This window comes from Hyperolius riggenbachi, chromosome 9 (assembly GCF_040937935.1).
Source record: "Hyperolius riggenbachi isolate aHypRig1 chromosome 9, aHypRig1.pri, whole genome shotgun sequence".
Classification (NCBI taxonomy): Eukaryota; Metazoa; Chordata; class Amphibia; order Anura; family Hyperoliidae; genus Hyperolius; species Hyperolius riggenbachi.
In genome coordinates this window covers 1896608-1921947 of record NC_090654.1, presented here as the reverse complement: position 1 = coordinate 1921947, position 25340 = coordinate 1896608, and the positions used below count along the sequence as shown (strand labels likewise).

Below are 25340 nucleotides of genomic sequence, written 5' to 3'. Positions count from 1 at the left end.
ACTTACCAGGAACAGGCTTATGATACAGTGCTGTATACATGCTTACTTACCAGGAACAGGCTTATGATACAGCGCTGTATACATGCTTACTTACCAGGAACAGGCTTATGATACAGCGCTGTATACATGCTTACTTACCAGGAACAGGCTTATAATACAGCGCTGTATACATGCTTACTTACCAGGAACAGGTTTATGATACAGCGCTGTATACATGCGTACTTACCAGGAACAGGCTTATAATACAGTGCTGTATACATGCGTACTTACCAGGAACAGGCTTATAATACAGTGCTGAATACATGCTTACTTACCAGGAACAGGCTTATAATACAGTGCTGAATACATGCTTACTTACCAGGAACAGGCTTATGATACAGTGCTGTATACATGCCTACTTACCAGGAACAGGCTTATAATACAGCGCTGTATACATGCTTACTTACCAGGAACAGGCTTATAATACAGTGCTGTATACATGCTTACTTACCAGGAACAGGCTTATAATACAGTGCTGTATACATGCTTACTTACCAGGAACAGGCTTATGATACAGTGCTGTATACATGCTTACTTACCAGGAACAGGCTTATAATACAGCGCTGTATACATGCTTACTTACCAGGAACAGGCTTATAATACAGTGCTGAATACATGCTTACTTACCAGGAACAGGCTTATAATACAGCGCTGTATACATGCTTACTTACCAGGAACAGGCTTATAATACAGTGCTGTATACATGCGTACTTACCAGGAACAGGCTTATGATACAGTGCTGTATACATGCTTACTTACCAGGAACAGGCTTATAATACAGCGCTGTATACATGCTTACTTACCAGGAACAGGCTTATAATACAGCGCTGTATACATGCTTACTTACCAGGAACAGGCTTATGATACAGTGCTGTATACATGCTTACTTACCAGGAACAGGCTTATAATACAGCGCTGTATACATGCTTACTTACCAGGAACAGGCTTATAATACAGCGCTGTATACATGCTTACTTACCAGGAACAGGCTTATAATACAGTGCTGAATACATGCTTACTTACCAGGAACAGGCTTATAATACAGCGCTGTATACATGCTTACTTACCAGGAACAGGCTTATAATACAGTGCTGAATACATGCGTACTTACCAGGAACAGGCTTATGATACAGTGCTGTATACATGCTTACTTACCAGGAACAGGCTTATAATACAGCGCTGTATACATGCTTACTTACCAGGAACAGGCTTATAATACAGCGCTGTATACATGCTTACTTACCAGGAACAGGCTTATGATACAGTGCTGTATACATGCTTACTTACCAGGAACAGGCTTATAATACAGCGCTGTATACATGTTTACTTACCAGGAACAGGCTTATGATACAGCGCTGTATACATGTTTACTTACCAGGAACAGGCTTATGATACAGCGCTGTATACATGTTTACTTACCAGGAACAGGCTTATGATACAGTGCTGTATACATGTTTACTTACCAGGAACAGGCTTATGATACAGTGCTGTATACATGCTTACTTACCAGGAACAGGCTTATAATACAGCGCTGTATACATGCTTACTTACCAGGAACAGGCTTATGATACAGTGCTGTATACATGTTTACTTACCAGGAACAGGCTTATAATACAGCGCTGAATACATGCTTACTTACCAGGAACAGGCTTATAATACAGCGCTGTATACATGCTTACTTACCAGGAACAGGCTTATGATACAGCGCTGTATACATGTTTACTTACCAGGAACAGGCTTATAATACAGCGCTGTATACATGCTTACTTACCAGGAACAGGCTTATGATACAGCGCTGTATACATGTTTACTTACCAGGAACAGGCTTATAATACAGCGCTGTATACATGCTTACTTACCAGGAACAGGCTTATAATACAGCGCTGTATACATGCTTACTTACCAGGAACAGGCTTATAATACAGTGCTGTATACATGCCTACTTACCAGGAACAGGCTTATAATACAGCGCTGTATACATGCGTACTTACCAGGAACAGGCTTATAATACAGTGCTGTATACATGCTTACTTACCAGGAACAGGCTTATAATACAGCGCTGTATACATGCTTACTTACCAGGAACAGGCTTATAATACAGTGCTGAATGCTTTCATCAGCAATACAAACAACTTTCCTTTCAGTCTCTAAAGCAGGGGTGGGGAACCTATGGCACCGAATGCGATGTTTCGATGCGATTTTTATGATCGCACTGTATAGAAAGTTTGCAATTTATGAAGGCAATCGATAAGGAACGATTCTTTGGTCGATCACTAAATAGGATCACATCGATCTGAAAGTTGGAATTTATGATTGAATTTGAAGAAAGTATCATTCAGTGAATGTGAACAATCGATAATTGCCTTCAGATTACTTACGGTCATTCAAATCGCATCGAAAGATCGCATTTAGTGAAAAATTGTGCCGTTAATGGGCACCTTAACTGTCACCCAATATAATCAGCAGCAACCATTCCAGGCTGCAGTGATGGGGCATCTGACACTGCTGATTGGCTGCCCTGGTGACTGATGCTGTTGTCTTGTTTTATACCAGGAATGCTGGGAAATACGGAAGATGCTGCTGCTTTAGACCTTATTATTGACGGTGAGTTGCCTCAGCATCATTATGAAAGTTGTTGTAACCCATACATTACTAGCAGTGTAAGTTCTTTGTTACTGTTAGTCACACAAATGTAGAGAAAAAACTTAGGAGTGTGTTGGTGTGCTCTTGTGTTGGTAGTGTGCTGTTGTGATGCTATGGTGTTGTGTTGGTGTACTATTGTGTTGGTGGTATGCTGTTGTGTGGGTGTACTGTTGTGTGGTTAGTGTGCTCTTGTGTTGGTGTGGCGTTGTGTTGGTGTACTGTTGTGTGGGTACTGTGCTGTTGTGTTGGTGTGGTAGTGTGTTGGTGTACCGTTGTGTTGGTGTGGTAGTGTGCTGTTCTATTGGTGTGGTAGTGTGTTGGAGTACTTTTGTGTTGGTGTGGTGTGGTAGTGTGCTGTTGTGTTGGTGTGGTAGTGTGTTGGTGTACCGTTGTGTTGGTGGTGTGGTTTTGTGTTGGTGTGGTAGTGTGTTGGTAGTGGGCTGTTGTGTTGGTGTGGTGTTGTGTTGGTAGTGTGCTGTTGTGTTGGTGTGGTCGTGTTTTGGTGTACTGTTGTGTTGGTGTGGTAGTATGCTGTGGTGTTGTGTTGTTGTACTGTTGTCTTGGTTGGTGTACTGTTGTGTTGGTGTGGTAGTGTTCTGTTCTATTGGTGTGGTAGTGTGTTGGAGTACTTTTGTGTTGGTGTGGTAGTATGCTGTGGTGTTGTGTTGTTGTACTGTTGTCTTGGTTGGTGTACTGTTGTGTTGGTGTGGTAGTGTTCTGTTCTATTGGTGTGGTAGTGTGTTGGAGTACTTTTGTGTTGGTGTGGTAGTATGCTGTGGTGTTATGTTTTTGTACTGTTTGGTGTGGTAGTGTGTTGGTGTACTGTTGTGTTGGTGTGGTAGTGTGCTGTTCTATTGGTGTGGTAGTGTGTTGGTATGATAGTGTGCTGTTCTATTGGTGTGGTAGTGTGTTGGTGTGATAGTGTGCTGTTCTATTGGTGTGGTAGTGTGTTGGTGTGGTAGTATGCTGTGGTGTTATGTTGTTGTACTGTTGTCTTGGTTGGTGTACTGTTGTGTTGGTGTGGTAGTGTTCTGTTCTATTGGTGTGGTAGTGTGTTGGAGTACTTTTGTGTTGGTGTGGTAGTGTTCTGTTCTATTGGTGTGGTTGTGTGTTGGAGTACTGTTGTGTTGGTGTGGTAGTATGCTGTGGTGTTATGTTGTTGTACTGTTTGGTGTGGTAGTGTGTTGGAGTACTTTTGTGTTGGTGTGGTAGTATGCTGTGGTGTTGTGTTGTTGTACTGTTGTCTTGGTTGGTGTACTGTTGTGTTGGTGTGGTAGTGTTCTGTTCTATTGGTGTGGTAGTGTGTTGGAGTACTTTTGTGTTGGTGTGGTAGTATGCTGTGGTGTTATGTTGTTGTACTGTTTGGTGTGGTAGTGTGTTGGTGTACTGTTGTGTTGGTGTGGTAGTGTGCTGTTCTATTGGTGTGGTAGTGTGTTGGTATGATAGTGTGCTGTTCTATTGGTGTGGTAGTGTGTTGGTGTGATAGTGTGCTGTTCTATTGGTGTGGTAGTGTGTTGGTGTGGTAGTATGCTGTGGTGTTATGTTGTTGTACTGTTGTCTTGGTTGGTGTACTGTTGTGTTGGTGTGGTAGTGTTCTGTTCTATTGGTGTGGTAGTGTGTTGGAGTACTTTTGTGTTGGTGTGGTAGTGTTCTGTTCTATTGGTGTGGTAGTGTGTTGGAGTACTGTTGTGTTGGTGTGGTAGTATGCTGTGGTGTTATGTTGTTGTACTGTTTGGTGTGGTAGTGTGTTGGAGTACTTTTGTGTTGGTGTGGTAGTATGCTGTGGTGTTGTGTTGTTGTACTGTTGTCTTGGTTGGTGTACTGTTGTGTTGGTGTGGTAGTGTTCTGTTCTATTGGTGTGGTAGTGTGTTGGAGTACTTTTGTGTTGGTGTGGTAGTGTGTTGATGTACTGTTGTGTTGGTAGTGGGCTGTTGTGTTGGTGTGGTGTTGTGTTGGTAGTGTGCTGTTGTGTTGGTGTGGTCGTGTTTTGGTGTACTGTTGTGTTGGTGTGGTAGTATGCTGTGGTGTTGTGTTGTTGTACTGTTGTCTTGGTTGGTGTACTGTTGTGTTGGTGTGGTAGTGTTCTGTTCTATTGGTGTGGTAGTGTGTTGGAGTACTTTTGTGTTGGTGTGGTAGTATGCTGTGGTGTTGTGTTGTTGTACTGTTGTCTTGGTTGGTGTACTGTTGTGTTGGTGTGGTAGTGTTCTGTTCTATTGGTGTGGTAGTGTGTTGGAGTACTTTTGTGTTGGTGTGGTAGTATGCTGTGGTGTTGTGTTGTTGTACTGTTGTCTTGGTTGGTGTACTGTTGTGTTGGTGTGGTAGTGTTCTGTTCTATTGGTGTGGTAGTGTGTTGGAGTACTTTTGTGTTGGTGTGGTAGTATGCTGTGGTGTTATGTTTTTGTACTGTTTGGTGTGGTAGTGTGTTGGTGTACTGTTGTGTTGGTGTGGTAGTGTGCTGTTCTATTGGTGTGGTAGTGTGTTGGTGTGGTAGTATGCTGTGTGCTGTGGTGTTGTGTTGTTTTACTGTTGTCTTGGTTGGTGTACTGTTGTGTTGGTGTGGTAGTATGCTGTGGTGTTGTATTGTTGTACTGTTGTCTTGGTAGTGTGCTTTTGTGTGGTGTTGTGTTGGTGTGGTAGTGTGTTGTGTACTGTTGTGTTGGTGTGGTAGTGTGCTGTTCTATTGGTGTGGTAGTGTGTCGGTGTACTGTTGTGTTGGTGTACTGTTGTGTTGCTGTGGTGTTGTTGTACTGTTGTCTTGGTAGTGTGCTGTTCTGTTGGTGTGCTGTTGTGTTTGTGTTTATGCTGAAATCAATCCAGAATCGGCCTTGTGATGCTGCTGTTGGTGTGTTTGTGTGTTGGTGTGGTATGGTAGTGTGCAGTTGTGTTAGTGTTTTGGTGTACTGTTGTGTTGGTGTGTTAGTATGCTATGGTGTTGTGTTGTTGTACTGTTGTCTTGGTAGTGTGCTGTTGTGCTGGTGTGGTAGTGTGTTGGTGTACTGTTGTGTTGGTGTACTGTTGTGTTGGTGTGGTAGCGTGCTGTTCTATTGGTATGGTAGTGTGTTGGTGTACTTTTGTATTGGTGTGGTAGTGTGTTGGTGTACTGTTGTGTTGATGTGGTAGTGTGCTGTTGTGTTTGTGTGGTAGTGTGTTTTTCTGTTGGTGTGGTAGTGTGCTGTTCTATTGGTGTGGTAGTATGTTGGTGTACTGTTGTGTTGGTGTGGTAGTAGGCTGTGGTTTTGTGTTGTTGTACTGTTGTCTTGGTAATGTGCTGTTGTGTTGGTGTTGGTAGTGTGCTGTTGTGTTGATAGTGTGCTCTTGTGTTGGTGTGGCAGTGTGCTGTTGTGTTGGTGTTGGTAGTGTGCTGTTGTGTTGGTGTGGCAGTGTGCTGTTGTGTTGGTGTACTGTTGTAGTAGTGTGCTGTTGTGTTGGTAGTGTGCTGTTGTGTTGGTGTACTGTTGTAGTAGTGTGCTGTTGTGTTGGTAGTGTGCTGTTGTGTTGGTAGTGTGCTGTGGTGTTGGTAGTGCGTTGTTGTGTTGGTGTGGTAGTGTGCTGTTGTGTTGGTGTACTGTTGTTGTAGTGTGCTGTTGTGTTGGTGTGGTGTTGTGTTGGTGTGGTAGTGCGCTGTTGTGTTGGTGTGGTAGTGTGCTGTTGTGTTGGTGTGGTAGTGTGCTGTGGTGTTGGTAGTGTGCTGTTGTGTTGGTAGTGCGTTGTTGTGTTGGTGTGGTAGTATGCTGTTGTGTTGGTGTACTGTTGTAGTAGTGTGCTGTTGTGTTGGTGTGGTGTTGTGTTGGTGTGGTAGTGCGCTGTTGTGTTGGTGTGGTAGTGTGCTGTTGTAGTAGTGTACTGTTGTAGTAGTGTGCTGTGGTGTTGGTAGTGTGCTGTTGTGTTGGTGTGGTAGTGTGCTGTGGTGTTGGTAGTGTGCTGTTGTGTTGGTAGTGTGCTGTGGTGTTGGTAGTGCGTTGTTGTGTTGGTGTGGTAGTGTGCTGTTGTGTTGGTGTACTGTTGTAGTAGTGTGCTGTTGTGTTGGTGTGGTGTTGTGTTGGTGTGGTAGTGTACTGTTGTAGTAGTGTGCTGTGGTGTTGGTAGTGTGCTGTTGTGTTGGTGTGGTAGTGTGCTGTGGTGTTGGTAGTGTGTTGTTGTGTTGGTGTGGTAGTGTGCTGTTGTGTTGGTGTACTGTTGTCTGCAATCCACTAACTACATCTAAAGGTGGCCATAGATCAGGCGATGATGGGCAGATCGACCAAGAGACAGATCTCTCTCTGATCAAATTTGGTCAGAGAGAGATCTGTTGGCTGCCCATACACCACAGGCCAATTCCCAATCGATTTCATGCTGCATCCGCCGCCTCGCCGACCTGACGCTGTCCCCCCAATGGTCAATGCCGCCAAGTGCTGTCTGTCACATTGGGCTAATCAGAGTGCAGGGATCAGGTCCTGTAATGTGATTGGGCCCGCTGGTGATGAGGGGGTGGGAGGAGGGATCCGCGTTAGTTATTAGCATTCCCTATGCTGCAATTTAGCAGCATAGAGTGCGCAGAGTGCCCGCTCCCAGATTAAGCATGCTACGCTGCAGATAGAACGTGCGTAGCGTGCGCAGAGTGCCCGCTCCCAGATTAAGCATGCTACGCTGCCGATAGAACGTGTGTAGCGTGCGCAGAGTGCCCGCTCTCAGATTAAGCATGCTACGCTGCCAATAGAACGTGTGTAGAGTGCGCAGAGTGCCCGCCCCCAGATTAAACATGCTACGCTGCCGATAGAACGTGTGTAGAGTGCTCAGAGTGCCCGCTCCCAGATTAAGCATGCTATGCTGCCGATAGAACGTGTGTAGCGTGCGCAGAGTGCCCGCTCTCAGATTAAGGATGCTACGCTGCCAATAGAACGTGTGTAGAGTGCGCAGAGTGCCCGCCCCCAGATTAAACATGCTACGCTGCCGATAGAACGTGTGTAGAGTGCTCAGAGTGCCCGCTCCCAGATTAAGCATGCTACGCTGCCGATAGAACGTGTGTAGAGTGCGCAGAGTGCCCGCTCTCAGATTAAGCATGCTACGCTGCCAATAGAACGTGTGTAGAGTGCGCAGAGTGCCCGCCCCCAGATTAAACATGCTACGCTGCCGATAGAACGTGTGTAGAGTGCTCAGAGTGCCCGCTCCCAGATTAAGCATGCTATGCTGCCGATAGAACGTGTGTAGAGTGCGCAGAGTGCCCGCCCCCAGATTAAGCATGCTACGCTGCCGATAGAACGTGTGTAGAGTGCGCAGAGTGCCCGCTCCCAGATTAAGCATGCTACGCTGCCGATAGAACGTGTGTAGAGTGCGCAGAGTGCCCGCTCTCAGATTAAGCATGCTACGCTGCCGATAGAACGTGTGTAGAGTGCGCAGAGTGCCCGCTCTCAGATTAAGCATGCTACGCTGCCAATAGAACGTGTGTAGAGTGCGCAGAGTGCCCGCCCCCAGATTAAACATGCTACGCTGCCGATAGAACGTGTGTAGAGTGCTCAGAGTGCCCGCTCCCAGATTAAGCATGCTACGCTGCCGATAGAACGTGTGTAGAGTGCGCAGAGTGCCCGCTCCCAGATTAAGCATGCTACGCTGCCGATAGAACGTGTGTAGAGTGCGCAGAGTGCCCGCTCCCAGATTAAGCATGCTACGCTGCCGATAGAACGTGTGTAGAGTGCGCAGAGTGCCCGCTCCCAGATTAAGCATGCTACGCTGCCGATAGAACGTGTGTAGAGTGCTCAGAGTGCCCGCTCCCAGATTAAGCATGCTATGCTGCCGATAGAACGTGTGTAGAGTGCGCAGAGTGCCCGCTCCCAGATTAAGCATGCTACGCTGCCGATAGAACGTGTGTAGAGTGCGCAGAGTGCCCGCCCCCAGATTAAGCATGCTGCACTGCCGGTAGAACGTGTGTAGCGTGCGCAGAGTGCCCGCTCCCAGATTAAGCAAGCTACGCTGCCGATACAACGTGTGTAGAGTACGCAGAGTGCCCGCTCCCAGATTAAGCATGCTACGCTGCCGATACAACGTGTGTAGCGTGCGCAGAGTGCCCGCTCCCAGATTAAGCATGCTACGCTGCCGATAGAACGTGTGTAGAGTGCGCAGAGTGCCCGCTCCCAGATTAAGCATGCTACGATGCCGATAGAACGTGTGTAGCGTGCGCAGAGTGCCCGCTCCCAGATTAAGCATGCTACGCTGCCGATAGAACGTGTGTAGAGTGCGCAGAGTGCCCGCTCCCAGATTAAGCATGCTACGCTGCTGATAGAACGTGTGTAGAGTGCGCAGAGTGCCCGCTCCCAGATTAAGCATGCTACGCTGCCGATACAACGTGTGTAGAGTGCGCAGAGTGCCCGCTCCCAGATTAAGCATGCTACGCTGCCGATAGAACGTGTGTAGAGTGCGCAGAGTGCCCGCTCCCAGATTAAGCATGCTACGATGCCGATAGAACGTGTGTAGCGTGCGCAGAGTGCCCGCTCCCAGATTAAGCATGCTACGCTGCCGATAGAACGTGTGTAGAGTGCGCAGAGTGCCCGCTCCCAGATTAAGCATGCTACGCTGCTGATAGAACGTGTGTAGAGTGCGCAGAGTGCCCGCCCCCAGATTAAGCAAGCTACGCTGCCGATACAACGTGTGTAGCGTGCGCAGAGTGCCCGCCCCCAGATTAAGCATGCTACGCTGCCGATAGAACGTGTGTAGAGTGCGCAGAGTGCCCGCTCCCAGATTAAGCATGCTACGATGCCGATAGAACGTGTGTAGCGTGCGCAGAGTGCCCGCTCCCAGATTAAGCATGCTACGCTGCCGATAGAACGTGTGTAGAGTGCGCAGAGTGCCCGCTCCCAGATTAAGCATGCTACGATGCCGATAGAACGTGTGTAGCGTGCGCAGAGTGCCCGCTCCCAGATTAAGCATGCTACGCTGCCGATAGAACGTGTGTAGAGTGCGCAGAGTGCCCGCTCCCAGATTAAGCATGCTACGCTGCTGATAGAACGTGTGTAGAGTGCGCAGAGTGCCCGCCCCCAGATTAAGCATGCTACGCTGCCGATAGAACGTGTGTAGAGTGCGCAGAGTGCCCGCTCCCAGATTAAGCATGCTACGCTGCTGATAGAACGTGTGTAGAGTGCGCAGAGTGCCCGCTCCCAGATTAAGCATGCTACGCTGCCGATAGAACGTGTGTAGAGTGCGCAGAGTGCCCGCTCCCAGATTAAGCATGCTACGCTGCTGATAGAACGTGTGTAGAGTGCGCAGAGTGCCCGCTCCCAGATTAAGCATGCTACGCTGCCGATACAACGTGTGTAGCGTGCGCAGAGTTCCCGCTCCCAGATTAAGCAAGCTACGCTGCCGATAGAACGTGTGTAGAGTGCGCAGAGTGCCCGCTCCCAGATTAAGCATGCTACGCTGCTGATAGAACGTGTGTAGAGTGCGCAGAGTGCCCGCTCCCAGATTAAGCATGCTACGCTGCCGATACAACGTGTGTAGCGTGCGCAGAGTGCCCGCCCCCAGATTAAGCATGCTACGCTGCCGATAGAACGTGTGTAGAGTGCGCAGAGTGCCCGCTCCCAGATTAAGCATGCTACGATGCCGATAGAACGTGTGTAGAGTGCGCAGAGTGCCCGCCCCCAGATTAAGCATGCTACGCTGCCGATAGAACGTGTGTAGAGTGCGCAGAGTGCCCGCTCCCAGATTAAGCATGCTACGATGCCGATAGAACGTGTGTAGCGTGCGCAGAGTGCCCGCTCCCAGATTAAGCATGCTACGCTGCCGATAGAACGTGTGTAGAGTGCGCAGAGTGCCCGCTCCCAGATTAAGCATGCTACGCTGCTGATAGAACGTGTGTAGAGTGCGCAGAGTGCCCGCCCCCAGATTAAGCATGCTACGCTGCCGATAGAACGTGTGTAGAGTGCGCAGAGTGCCCGCTCCCAGATTAAGCATGCTACGCTGCTGATAGAACGTGTGTAGAGTGCGCAGAGTGCCCGCTCCCAGATTAAGCATGCTACGCTGCCGATAGAACGTGTGTAGAGTGCGCAGAGTGCCCGCTCCCAGATTAAGCATGCTACGCTGCTGATAGAACGTGTGTAGAGTGCGCAGAGTGCCCGCTCCCAGATTAAGCATGCTACGCTGCTGATAGAACGTGTGTAGAGTGCGCAGAGTGCCCACTCTCAGATTAAGCATGCTACGCTGCCGATAGAACGTGTGTAGAGTGCGCAGAGTGCCCACTCTCAGATTAAGCATGCTACGCTGCCGATAGAACGTGTGTAGAGTGCGCAGAGTGCCCGCTCCCAGATTAAGCATGCTACGCTGCCGATACAACGTGTGTAGCGTGCGCAGAGTGCCCGCCCCCAGATTAAGCATGCTACGCTGCCGATACAACGTGTGTAGCGTGCGCAGAGTGCCCGCCCCCAGATTAAGCATGCTACGCTGCCGATAGAACGTGTGTAGAGTGCGCAGAGTGCCCGCTCCCAGATTAAGCATGCTATGCTGCCGATAGAACGTGTGTAGCGTGCGCAGAGTGCCCGCTCCCAGATTAAGCAAGCTATGCTGCCGATACAACGTGTGTAGAGTACGCAGAGTGCCCGCTCCCAGATTAAGCATGCTACGCTGCCGATAGAACGTGTGTAGAGTGCGCAGAGTGCCCGCTTCCAGATTAAGCATGCTTCGCTGCCGATAGAACGTGTGTAGAGTGCGCAGAGTGCCCGCTCCCAGATTAAGCATGCTACGATGCCGATAGAACGTGTGTAGCGTGCGCAGAGTGCCCGCTCCCAGATTAAGCATGCTATGCTGCCGATAGAACGTGTGTAGAGTGCGCAGAGTGCCCGCCCCCAGATTAAGCATGCTACGCTGCCGATAGAACGTGTGTAGCGTGCGCAGAGTGCCCGCCCCCAGATTAAGCATGCTACGCTGCTGATACAACGTGTGTAGAGTGCGCAGAGTGCCCGCTCCCAGATTAAGCATGCTGCACTGCCGGTAGAACGTGTGTAGCGTGCGCAGAGTGCCCGCTCCCAGATTAAGCATGCTACGCTGCCGATAGAACGTGTGTAGAGTGCGCAGAGTGCCCGCTCCCAGATTAAGCATGCTATGCTGCCGATAGAACGTGTGTAGCGTGCGCAGAGTGCCCGCTCCCAGATTAAGCAAGCTATGCTGCCGATACAACGTGTGTAGAGTACGCAGAGTGCCCGCTCCCAGATTAAGCATGCTACGCTGCCGATAGAACGTGTGTAGAGTGCGCAGAGTGCCCGCCCCCAGATTAAACATGCTACGCTGCCGATAGAACGTGTGTAGAGTGCTCAGAGTGCCCGCTCCCAGATTAAGCATGCTATGCTGCCGATAGAACGTGTGTAGAGTGCGCAGAGTGCCCGCCCCCAGATTAAGCATGCTACGCTGCCGATAGAACGTGTGTAGAGTGCGCAGAGTGCCCGCTCCCAGATTAAGCATGCTATGCTGCCGATAGAACGTGTGTAGCGTGCGCAGAGTGCCCGCTCCCAGATTAAGCATGCTACGCTGCTGATAGAACGTGTGTAGAGTGCGCAGAGTGCCCGCTCCCAGATTAAGCATGCTACGCTGCCGATAGAACGTGTGTAGCGTGCGCAGAGTGCCCGCTCCCAGATTAAGCATGCTACGCTGCCGATAGAACGTGTGTAAAGTGCGCAGAGTGCCCGCTCCCAGATTAAGCATGCTTCGCTGCCGATAGAACGTGTGTAGAGTGCGCAGAGTGCCCGCTCCCAGATTAAGCATGCTACGATGCCGATAGAACGTGTGTAGCGTGCGCAGAGTGCCCGCTCCCAGATTAAGCATGCTACGCTGCCGATAGAACGTGTGTAGCGTGCGCAGAGTGCCCGCTCCCAGAGTAAGCAAGCTACGCTGCCGATAGAACGTGTGTAGAGTGCGCAGAGTGCCCGCTCCCAGATTAAGCATGCTACGCTGCCGATAGAACGTGTGTAGAGTGCGCAGAGTGCCCGCCCCCAGATTAAGCATGCTACGCTGCCGATAGAACGTGTGTAGCGTGCGCAGAGTGCCCGCCCCCAGATTAAGCATGCTACGCTGCCGATAGAACGTGTGTAGAGTGCGCAGAGTGCCCGCTCCCAGATTAAGCATGCTACGCTGCCGATAGAACGTGTGTAGAGTGCGCAGAGTGCCCGCTCCCAGATTAAGCATGCTACGCTGCCGATAGAACGTGTGTAGCGTGCGCAGAGTGCCCGCCCCCAGATTAAGCATGCTACGCTGCCGATAGAACGTGTGTAGAGTGCGCAGAGTGCCCGCTCCCAGATTAAGCATGCTACGCTGCCGATACAACGTGTGTAGCGTGCGCAGAGTGCCCGCTCCCAGATTAAGCATGCTACGCTGCCGATACAACGTGTGTAGCGTGCGCAGAGTGCCCGCTCCCAGATTAAGCAAGCTACGCTGCCGATACAACGTGTGTAGAGTGCGCAGAGTGCCCGCCCCCAGATTAAGCATGCTACGCTGCCGATAGAACGTGTGTAGCGTGCGCAGAGTGCCCGCTCCCAGAGTAAGCAAGCTACGCTGCCGATAGAACGTGTGTAGCGTGCGCAGAGTGCCCGCTCCCAGATTAAGCATGCTACGCTGCCGATAGAACGTGTGTAGCGTGCGCAGAGTGCCCGCCCCCAGATTAAGCATGCTACGCTGCCGATAGAACGTGTGTAGAGTGCGCAGAGTGCCCGCTCCCAGATTAAGCATGCTATGCTGCCGATAGAACGTGTGTAGCGTGCGCAGAGTGCCCGCCCCCAGATTAAGCATGCTACACTGCCGATACAACGTGTGTAGCGTGCGCAGAGTGCCCGCTCCCAGAGTAAGCATGCTATGCTGCCGATAGAACGTGTGTAGAGTGCGCAGAGTGCCCGCTCCCAGAGTAAGCAAGCTACGCTGCCGATAGAACGTGTGTAGAGTGCGCAGAGTGCCCGCTCCCAGATTAAGCATGCTGCACTGCCGATAGAACGTGTGTAGAGTGCGCAGAGTGCCCGCTCCCAGATTAAGCATGCTACGCTGCCGATAGAACGTGTGTAGAGTGCGCAGAGTGCCCGCTCCCAGATTAAGCATGCTACGCTGCCGATAGAACGTGTGTAGCGTGCGCAGAGTGCCCGCTCCCAGATTAAGCATGCTACGCTGCCGATAGAACGTGTGTAGCGTGCGCAGAGTGCCCACTCCCAGATTAAGCATGCTACGCTGCCGATAGAACGTGTGTAGAGTGCGCAGAGTGCCCGCTCCCAGATTAAGCATGCTACGCTGCCGATAGAACGTGTGTAGAGTGCGCAGAGTGCCCGCTCCCAGATTAAGCATGCTACGCTGCCGATAGAACGTGTGTAGCGTGCGCAGAGTGCCCGCTCCCAGATTAAGCATGCTACGCTGCCGATAGAACGTGTGTAGAGTGCGCAGAGTGCCCGCCCCCAGATTAAGCAAGCTACGCTGCCGATAGAACGTGTGTAGCGTGCGCAGAGTGCCCGCCCCCAGATTAAGCATGCTACACTGCCGATACAACGTGTGTAGCGTGCGCAGAGTGCCCGCCCCCAGATTAAGCATGCTATGCTGCCGATAGAACGTGTGTAGCGTGCGCAGAGTGCCCGCCCCCAGATTAAGCATGCTACACTGCCGATACAACGTGTGTAGAGTGCGCAGAGTGCCCGCTCCCAGAGTAAGCATGCTATGCTGCCGATAGAACGTGTGTAGCGTGCGCAGAGTGCCCGCTCCCAGATTAAGCATGCTACGCTGCCGATACAACGTGTGTAGCGTGCGCAGAGTGCCCGCTCCCAGATTAAGCATGCTACGCTGCCGATACAACGTGTGTAGAGTGCGCAGAGTGCCCGCCCCCAGATTAAGCATGCTACGCTGCCGATAGAACGTGTGTAGCGTGCGCAGAGTGCCCTCTCCAAGAGTAAGCAAGCTACGCTGCCGATAGAACGTGTGTAGCGTGCGCAGAGTGCCCGCTCCCAGATTAAGCATGCTACGCTGCCGATAGAACGTGTGTAGCGTGCGCAGAGTGCCCGCCCCCAGATTAAGCATGCTACGCTGCCGATAGAACGTTTGTAGAGTGCGCAGAGTGCCCGCTCCCAGATTAAGCATGCTGCGCTGCTGATACAACGTGTGTAGAGTGCGCAGAGTGCCCGCTCCCAGATTAAGCATGCTACGCTGCTGATACAACGTGTGTAGCGTGCAAGGACACTAATTAAGGCACTTAAGTGTTATAGAGCACATAACAGCTGATAACTCTTACTGGTACACAGCTCTAACTTTAGTGAATCAACTCCATAGTCTTCTGTGTCTTTTGCGTGTCAGAATGTGCATTGTTCACACTTTGGTGTAAATAGTCTCTCATTATACATTCACGTTTACAAGACTTCGCACGCGCTTCACCCCTCCTCTGGAATGCCCTCCCACAACACATCCGTCACTTGCCAACCTTTGTTACCTTTAAACGCTCTCTAAAAACACATTTGTTCCGACAAGCATTTGTGCTACCCTAGGCCACTTCCCTCTGTCCTGAGACCAAATTGCACTCCTACTAGGTATCCTAAAACACACTGCCTCTATATATTTTATCGTATACTACCCCTCCTCTTGTTTCCCCCCATTCCCTTTAGATTGTAAGCTCGCAAGGGCAGGGCTCTCTCCCCTTTTGTGTCTTGGAAATCATTATACATTTTATTAATCATGTTAATTTTATCACTGTCATTACCAATGCTATAATTTGTATTTTGTATCATTCTTTGTATTTTGTCACTAATTATGTATCTTGTATATTAGTGTACACCATTGTCTGTATTATTATCTACCCCATGTTTGTTTCTTACTTTGTACAGCGCCACGGAATATGTTGGCACTTTATAAATCAATAATAATAATAATAATAATAAGTATACTTTACAGCTCTGGTGCATCTAACGTCATGCCTGAAACAGAAAGTGTTTATCCATTGCGTGCTGGGCGGCTGCCAACAAGAGGTATGACATCACATCACTACCCTTTGTAGTGTGAATGCCTGTATATATAGTATATATTATCCTTCAAGCCATATGGCCTAGTATAGAATGCTCACTAAGTAACTTCTACACGTCTTTGCCAAATACAGCCCCATGCAGTCCTCTTGTTAATGTTATTCAGGCTGTGGTTGAAGTCCCAGAGTCTATCAAACAAATTCAGACCTCTTCATGTTCCCAAAAACAAATAAACCCTGAACATTCCACTTCATCCCTATTAGAAATTCAGACCCCTGGACCCACTAACCACAACCAATCTTGTTTTAGAACTAGATGCCAGACCAGTACCACCCAGATTACCGAACCTAACTACCTGTCCCAATTTATAACCAAATATTTTCAGAGGAGACGACTAAAGCAAAGTCTCTCCGAAACAAAGCTCACAGAAGACGAAAGAGAGGTGGGAAATGAGCCAGGCCCAAAAGGTGGCAAATACAAATGACTCAGCTCATCCATCAACAACTGTTCCCATCTCCAACTTCTCAGCTCACATCCTTCCACCTGGGTAAATCTCAGTTCTTACAAAGGGGTTCTCCTTCTGTCGAACAATACTGTATAATACCTTCTCACAGATTTATATTACTATGTACGCAAATTAGCCCTACAAAGGTATTCTGCCCCCCAAAAATCCAACAAAGACTGTAATATTGAAGTTGTGGGCACACCTCACACTAGAGACACCAGTTGTCTCTGAACCTGACAGTTTATTACAGACCCTTTTATGTAAACCAGTTCCAACCACTTTGAGGACAAAGTCTAACTTCAACCCCACTCAATAAATGGAAGCTTTTTGTAATATGGTTATTAAAGAAATACTAAAATTACACAACAAACCAGTCAGTAATGGTGGCCACTAATGATACAATTTGCTGAACGATTGATTAAGAATGATTCTTCGTATGAATGATCGTTAGAGACCGCTAATGGTCAAAAATCTCCTAAACAACCCGATCAGATTGATGGGATTGAACCGAATTTCGGATCAATTTCATTAATCTGAACAGATTGGTTAGGAGATTTTTATCCATTAGTGGTCCCAAACAATCATTTACTATCATTCATACGAAGAATCGTTTGAAATTGATCTTTCAGCAAATTGTATCATTAGTGACCACCTTGAGAAAAATCGGAGTAAATCCGAAACCAAAGCAATGAAACTATTGAAATCCAGCAACACCTTCGTAATCCGGGAAGTGGGGGAGTGGCTAAACAGAATAGCGGAGTTTATTTAAAGCAACAGCTACTAATTGACCCCACCTATTATAAGCCACACCCCTTTGACCCTACAGACAACTTTTTCAATCAGTACAGAAATCTCATACCAGAGGGACTAGATAACGGAGTCCTGTTTAAGAACAACTTCAGTTTTCTAGATATACAGGCTCCTAAAACCCAATTTTTTTTAATCATCTACCGAAGGTTCATAAATGTGCAATAAATCCCCTAGGTAGGCCCATAATATCCGGCATTTCATCCATCACGAGTAATCTATCCCATTATGTAGATATTCATTCACAGAAATGTGTTTCTCAACTCCCTTCACACCTTAAAGGAATACTATCGATGTATGCATTTATTTTTAAATGCTGTATGTTGTAGCACACATTAGGACAAGTACTAGGAGAAATTTGATTCCTCACACAGCTGTTCCTATCAGCTGTAAAATCCTCTGTCAGTTTTCGTGTCAGTGTTGGATACAAAATGTATCTAAATACTGAGAGGCTCCCAGAGGGCTAGACCATGTCTGCACAGGGGAGATGCTATCAACTCCTCAGTTTATAGTTTAATGATCACCTTGCTGAAAGAATCTTGTTGATATGGTGGTAAGAGGTTAAAGATTCTAGCAATGTGTGTTTATTATCTTTGCTTCTCTTGACTGATAAAGATACTAATAATGCTAATTGTAGACAGTGGTCTGCCCCTCTCAGCAGATTGTAAATTGGATGCAGCCTGGAGTGAATCACCTCAAGCAGGCAGCCAGTCTGAGTGTAAACACAGACTAGTGTTATAGCTAGTTATATTCCAGCAATATTCCAGCCTCAGATCAGCCTGTTTCTCCTCATGTCTCCTGCATGCTGTGAGTGACACAGTGACATATATTTGTGAGCTGTGTGACAGAGTAACCAAGCAGCTCAGGGTGACCCAAACTACTATGAGCTGTGTGAGAAATGAATTTTTAAGCAGGGATAGCGAGAGAGAGACCTGGGTGAATAAATAAAGTGCCCCTAGCACTAGTGGTAATGTGTACACTAATATAGAGTATTAAAAAAAAAAGTCGCTTCAATCAATAGTATTCCTTTAAGGACACTACTCATACGATACAGATACTAAGTGAGATCAAATGGATACCCAATACATATAGGTGGGCCACACTCACCGTGTCTGCCCTATATACCAACATTCCTCGTGATTTAGGAATTCAGGGGGTTTGTTATTCCCTAGCAGGTGACCCTCTCAAGCCACCAAACCAAAGTTTCTTTTAGACTCCATTGAGTTTATTCTGAAGTCCAATCTCTTCACGTTTTTAGATGGTGTTTACCTCCAGCTACGGGAGATGGCGATGGGTACAAGGTTTGTGCCGGCCTTTGCGAATCCTTACATGGGATGGCTGGAGGACCAGCTGATTGGTCACCCATTTTGTGAGGACCTCGTCCTTCATAAGCGTTTCATAGAGGACATCATATGCGTATGGGGGGGCGCACCAGAAGCCCTTACTGAGGATACAGGTTACTTAAACTCTTAATAATTGTGGCCTCAAATTCACAGTTTAAAACAGATGCTTTAGAGATTCATTATTTAGGTTTTTCCAAAGCAACAGATCCATGGACGGGTTTAATTACAACAGGTAGTCCTTGACTTTCGAACGCCTGTTTAACGATTGTGGAACAACGCGTGCGCTGACACGGCGGAAATCCTCCACAAGCGTATAATTGCAGGCACCCAGCAAAAGGTGCTACGCACCCGTAGAGGGAAATTCCTGTCGGCAGATGGCGCTGGGGAGTGCAGAGGAACCAATCCTCTGTACCTCCACAAATGCCAGACAGGAATTGTACGAAGCTCAGAACGCAATCGCAAGAGAAGCGATTGCGAATGAGAACGAGCAAAGGGACAGGTTGTATGTGTGTGCGCCAATCTAGTCGCCACCCCGCGACCGCGCACACACAACAGCAGATACGAAACAGGAACGCGATCGCGAGAGGTGCGATCGCCAGAAGTGACACAAGGCTACAGCAAGGCAGAGCACGAGAGTAGCAAAGGCACAGCAAATCATACAATGAGGAGATACGGAAAATAACAAACGCTAACTGAACGCGTACCCCGCACTCATTCGCAACAGTGCACGCGTTCGTGCGCGGTCCCCACGTGATAAGCACAACAGGGACAAGCACGCCTAACTAACCAACGACAAACAAACGTAAAACAGAGGACGCGAGCGCTTGCTTAACGGTTACCTCACCGAGCCTCCAGCAAGCGCTTGTAGCAGACAAGACAGACACACGAAAACAGGAACAAGCGAGAGACAGGATCCACAGCACTAGCGCAGGATGCTAGTGCGATCCAGAGAGGCAGAACAGAAAGATCCACGGCACTAGCAAACGGCGAGTGCGATCCAGGTAGACAGAACAGAAGGATCCACAGCACTAGCGCAGGATGCTAGTGCGATCCAGAGAGGCAGAACAGAAGGATCCACAGCACTAGCGGAAAGTGGCTAGCGCGATCCCGGTAGACAGAACAGAAGGATCCACAGCGCTAGCGAAAAGTGGCTAGCGCGATCCAAGGAGACAGATCAGAAGGATCCACAGCGCTAGCGAAAAGTGGCTAGCGCGATCCCAGGAGACAGAACAGAAGGATCCACAGCGCTAGCGAAAAGTGGCTAGCGCGATCCCAGGAGACAGAACAGAAGAGATAGCTGGTAGCAACCGCTGCACCAGCTATACTCCAAGAACAGAGGTCAGAACCATTTCCTGTCGACCACCGTTGGGACAGGACAATGGCAACGGAACAAACAAACAGATAAACAATCCTAACTGCACTAGGGAATCTGCCTAGCACAGTTTCCAGGAATAACTCTAAGCTGATCTTCAAACAAAGAGCATGGCTGACACTCTACAGAGTGTTTCACAGGAAGACTCCATTATGGCCAGCAAAGCATTGTAGGAAACACATAGTACTTATAGTACACGCCTCCAATGAATGTGGCCAGGCAATTTGCATGACAACGTATGCAAATTCCTCAGCAAGCACAGCCTGCAAAACTGACAGAAGGACTCCTTTCCAGAGTCCTGCAGCATGCAAACCTAAACAATGGTCAAAAGGCTGCCTGCCTGCGCAGGCAGCTGAGCGGATTCTCACAGTACCCCCCCTCCTAGGGTCGAATTCCAGACGACCCTCAAAACTGATATCTCTAGACAACTCTAACAGAAGACTCATGAAGGTCGGGACAGCCCGACAAGGTCCAATTCCAGAGTCAGTCCACCCGAAACCGACCTCATCGGAAACAGAAGCCACCAAAACATGCCCATCAGCACTATAAGTCTCAGCGTAACACCCATCAGGACTGTGGATACCAGAGAAGAAGCCATCGACACCCTCCAGACAATACCCACCACCTTCCAAGGAGCGTCCAAAAATACCAAATCTGCCACAAAACCTGTTCGAAGTGTCCCTTACAACACAAAAGCCACCGTTGATCTCATCCAGGGTACCAAGCAAAAACTCTCCCAGAATCTCCCAAAACCCTTTGGAGCTCTGCAGAGATCCCAAGAGGCCAGAACGCTCACCAGGCTCACATGGAGAACCGCCAAGAACCCCTATGGAACCAATGATTATCCTGGATTTAGAATTACGAGGACACCCATCAAGATCAAGACTTTCAGGGACCACTTCTGGGCATGCAAGCAGGCAGGCTAAATCAGAACATGTCTCCACCGAGGAAGCATCTGAGTACGCTGGTAACCGAGGCACACTTGGGCTTTCTGGGTCACAGAGCACACTGGGGTACACCAGCACAGGAGAAACCTCAGGACATGTCGGGGAACTGCCAACCTCAGAGTCCGACACGAGGAAACCAAAACCAGGACCGGGCAGAGAATCATCACGAGCAATGGTCTCAAGCACTGGACTTTCAAAAGAAGACTCTGACTCAAATTCAGAAATTTCTGTGACTGCAATATCATCATTGACTACAAATGAGTGAAGCTCCACCAGAGCTGCAAAGGTAGTCAGCACAACAGCAATGCCTACTGAAGTGGGCAACACCTCAGAAGGGCTTGGGGGGCAGGAGACATCTCCTACAAGTTCTGCTCCCTTTGGGAGAAACTCGGAGACCTCCAGAACATCAAACAAGACTTCAAGAACATCATTTTTCAAGTTTTCTGAGAAGAATACTGAACTATCCATGTTACAGGGCAAAACTGGAACTTTATCTTGTGGACAGGGCAGATGTCCCAGGGAAGGTTCCACCATAAACTGAGACTGAGTTTCATAATCATGAGGGGAATGTACAGGCATATTCACTGGACCACACACTGACTCCCTAACTTTAATCTCACTGCACCCAGAATTCTGCGTAGCAGTCAAACTAGCTTGCAACTCCAAAACTGCAGAAAAACAGGTGAGTATAGCGGCAATACCTAGACGAGCCTCTTGGGACACTGCAGGAGACTCTAAACAAGGCCATCTTAACTCATCCAGAGTACAGGGTGCAGAATCAGCACTTTCCTCAGAACAAGAAAGGGACTCACAAATGTCAGTGTGATTGGACATCATATTGTTATTCATGGTACAGGGCAGGTTCAGAGAAAGCGTCTCTGAACAAGGCAAAGAAGGTTCAGCATCAGATTCGCAAAACCAAAGCGCTGTCTCACTCTTAGATTCGGCTAACAATGTCGAATCCGAGGAATCAGAACGCAAAACCTGCGAATCAAAAATCACTTTAGGTTGTGAAACTGACGCTTCTATAACGCAAACCTCCGCGATCTGCGGAGCAGACTGCAAGGCATCTAGGACCGAAACGCTGGAGCAACTGTCCCCAGGCAACGGGCCCTTACAGGTGTGAACAGGGTGAGACAGAGACTCATTTGCAGAAGAAATAGCGACATCAACAGGATAAACTTTATTAGGCATATAAATTTTACTTTTGACGCTGCATAGTCGAGAAATTTTCCCCATAGCAGGGTCACAGACGGAAGATCTCAAAGATCTGTTTCTAAATGAAAAAGGATCCCACACATCTTTGAGGAATCTGGCAGACTCATGCCGATCACAATCTGCAGGAACATCCGAGAAACCGGCATCAGATCGCACAGATTCAAACTGCACACTGTCAGGAGCGAATCCTTCAGGATTCGCACAGGAATCAACCACAGCGGCACACTCATTCATTTCAGATTGCACAAAGTCAAGACTCTCATGCTTTACCCCAGAAAGGCAGGAACAATCATCCGACAACAATGTCTCTTTATTGGAATCAATTGGTTGGTGTGTGTGCAACTCATCCAAAATCGTTTGCCATACATAGATCACCAGATCCACATCATCCTTGTCACATTCATCGGAATCAATCAGAAGGTACATAGAATCGAGACAAGCATTCAAGACATCTTCGCTTTTTGCGATGTAAAAATCGCAAAAGGCTTTCCAATCAAAATCAAATTCCTCCAATAAGGCCCCGACATCCCATGAGGCAAATGGAGGTTCAAACAAGCCAGTATCTAGATAATCTCCATATGGGTGGAGTTCAGGAACAAGAACAGATTTTTTAACTGCTTTAATATAGTGTGCGATCCTACCTATTGCAGGCTCCACATAAGCTTTGGATTGGGGCAAAAAACCTGGAGATTGAGCAACATCATCATACACATCATTAGGGAGTGTTTTATTCAGATGCTTGCGCTTTTTCGTTTTTCCCTTTTTTGCAACTTTGTATGTCTGCTGTTTAAAACCTGAAGTGGCAACAGACACATTGAACTGATTGTCATACTGAAAGGTTTTGCATGGAAGGGAAAGATCAGCTGACCTATCAGCAGCTACACACTCAATCAGAGCAGGTGGTAAGCCAGGCAGTTTAAACCAGTGAGAGAATATCACTGCAAGAAACTGATACAGATTATCATTCCAGGAATTGATTTTTAACAGATCATACTCTCAGGTGAACAAACCGTCTTTTAAGAGCACATAGGCAAACAGAAGAGCCGACGTGGACGGATCAGAAATCTGAAAGGTGGGATTCAGGCAAAACCTCACACATTCAGTAAGAAATTCCGCCTTGGTTTCTGAATTTAGCCTTTTAAAGCTCTTAAAGACACAGGAGCCAAACTCGACAAAATCGTACAAATCAGAAATTCTGTCTACACTGGGGTTTTGGGTTGGGTTAGGGTTAACGATTATGGAACTTTCTCCGTGATCAGCGCACAACGCGTGCACTGACACGGCGGAAATCCTCCACAAGCGTATAATTGCAGGCACCCAGCAAAAGGTGCTACGCACCCGTAGAGGGAAGTTCCTGTCGGCAGATGGCGCTGGGGAGTGCAGAGGAACCAATCCTCTGTACCTCCACAAATGCCAGACAGGAATTGTACGAAGCGCAGAACGCAATTGCAAAAGAAGCGATTGCGAATGAGAATGAGCAAAGGGACAGGTTGTATGTGTGTGCGCCAATCTAGTCGCCACCCCGCGACCGCGCACACACAACAGCAGATACGAAACAGGAATGCGATCGCGAGAGGTGCGATCGCCAGAAGTGACACAAGGCTACAGCAAGGCAGAGCACGAGAGTAGCAAAGGCACAGCAAATCATACAATGAGGAGATACGGAAAATAACAAACGCTAACTGAACGCGTACCCCGCACTCATTCGCAACAGTGCACGCGTTCGTGCGCGGTCCCCACGTGATAAGCACAACAGGGACAAGCTTGCCTAACTAACCAACGACAAACAAACGTAAAACAGAGGACGCGATCGCTTGCTTAACGGTTACCTCACCGAGCCTCCAGCAAGCGCTTGTAGCAGACAAGACAGACACACGAAAACAGGAACAAGCGAGAGACAGGATCCACAGCACTAGCGCAGGATGCTAGTGCGATCCAGAGAGGCAGAACAGAAAGATCCACGGCACTAGCGAACGGCGAGTGCGATCCAGGTAGACAGAACAGAAGGATCCACAGCACTAGCGCAGGATGCTAGTGCGATCCAGAGAGGCAGAACAGAAGGATCCACAGCACTAGCGGAAAGTGGCTAGCGCGATCCCAGGAGACAGAACAGAAGGATCCACAGCGCTAGCGAAAAGTGGCTAGCGCGATCCCAGGAGACAGAACAGAAGAGATAGCTGGTAGCAACCGCTGCACCAGCTATACTCCAAGAACAGAGGTCAGAACCATTTCCTGTCGACCACCACTGGGACAGGACAATGGCAACGGAACAAACAAACAGATAAACAATCCTAACTGCACTAGGGAATCTGCCTAGCACAGTTTCCAGGAATAACTCTAAGCTGATCTTCAAACAAAGAGCATGGCTGACACTCTACAGAGTGTTTCACAGGAAGACTCCATTATGGCCAGCAAAGCATTGTGGGACACACATAGTACTTATAGTACACGCCTCCAATGAATGTGGCCAGGCAATTTGCATGACAACGTATGCAAATTCCTCAGCAAGCACAGCCTGCAAAACTGACAGAAGGACTCCTTTCCAGAGTCCTGCAGCATGCAAACCTAAACAATGGTCCAAAGGCTGCCTGCCTGCGCAGGCAGCTGAGCGGATTCTCACAGCCTGACTTACGAACGTCTCGTCGATATGAATGGCATGTAATCTGTGTTTCCATGGGAACAAGTCAAAAAAATGTTCAAATTGGACTTGTAGTTTTTGAGACAGGCCAGCGCAAACAATTTTTAAAAAATTCAAAGACAAAATGACTTTTAAACTTGTATAAGCATGTACAGAGGGCAGAGGGGGACACAGAGGAGGTACAGAGGGCAGAGGTGACACAGAGGGGGACACTGGAGGCACAGGGGGGCACAGAGGAGGTACAGGGGACAGAGATGGCACAATGTTCCGACTTAAGAACAGATTCAGGTTAAGAATGAACCTACAACCCCTATCTCGTTTGTTAACCGGGGACTACCTGTACCAGTTATTTCATACCTACTGATCGTAACGGGTATCTCGATCACCACAGCGTGTAGTAGTGAAATGTTCCGTTCGGTCAGACGGGATTGCAGCAGGATTGAGGGTTACGACAAACAATCGTCTATCCTCAAATCCCGGTTCAAAAAAAAAAGAATTATCCAGTTCAGTTAGTAGATGCAGCTTGTAGAAGAGCCGTACTTCTAACCCAACAATAATGCCTAGAAAGTGAAAATACAACCAAAGACTCCAACCTTCAAACATCCATTTAGTGATAACCTGCCTGTCAACTGAGTGCAAAGATATATTCAACAAATTCTAGCCGATCCTCCTGGGTGACCCGATACTGCAGAAGGTCCTCCCTTGTATGCAGGCATAGCAAAACAATCAGAGGGTATATTGCACCAAGCAGATTCACCACTTGTACCAGAGCAATTTTCACCTGTCAGAGCTCCAGCGCTCCTCCCATTTATTCGCCAATAACTCTACAGCTACTTACCCCAACAAAATGATCTATAGCTTGTTTTTTTTGCCACCAATTAGGCTTTCTTTGGGTG

At 48.4% G+C, this 25340-nt stretch overlaps 1 protein-coding gene across 2 annotated transcripts in view; it reads left to right on the top strand.

Annotated features, from left to right (window-relative positions):
* The window catches only part of MEI1 (meiotic double-stranded break formation protein 1), a 501764-nt gene that overhangs the window by 101905 nt on the left and 374519 nt on the right, over positions 1 to 25340 (top strand). For both annotated transcript variants that reach the window (XM_068254993.1, XM_068254992.1), the window contains exons 3-4: positions 2593 to 2643; positions 15547 to 15620. In XM_068254993.1, coding sequence (XP_068111094.1) covers positions 2593 to 2643; positions 15547 to 15620 — 125 coding nt within the window. The remainder of the gene's footprint in view (positions 1 to 2592; positions 2644 to 15546; positions 15621 to 25340) is intronic.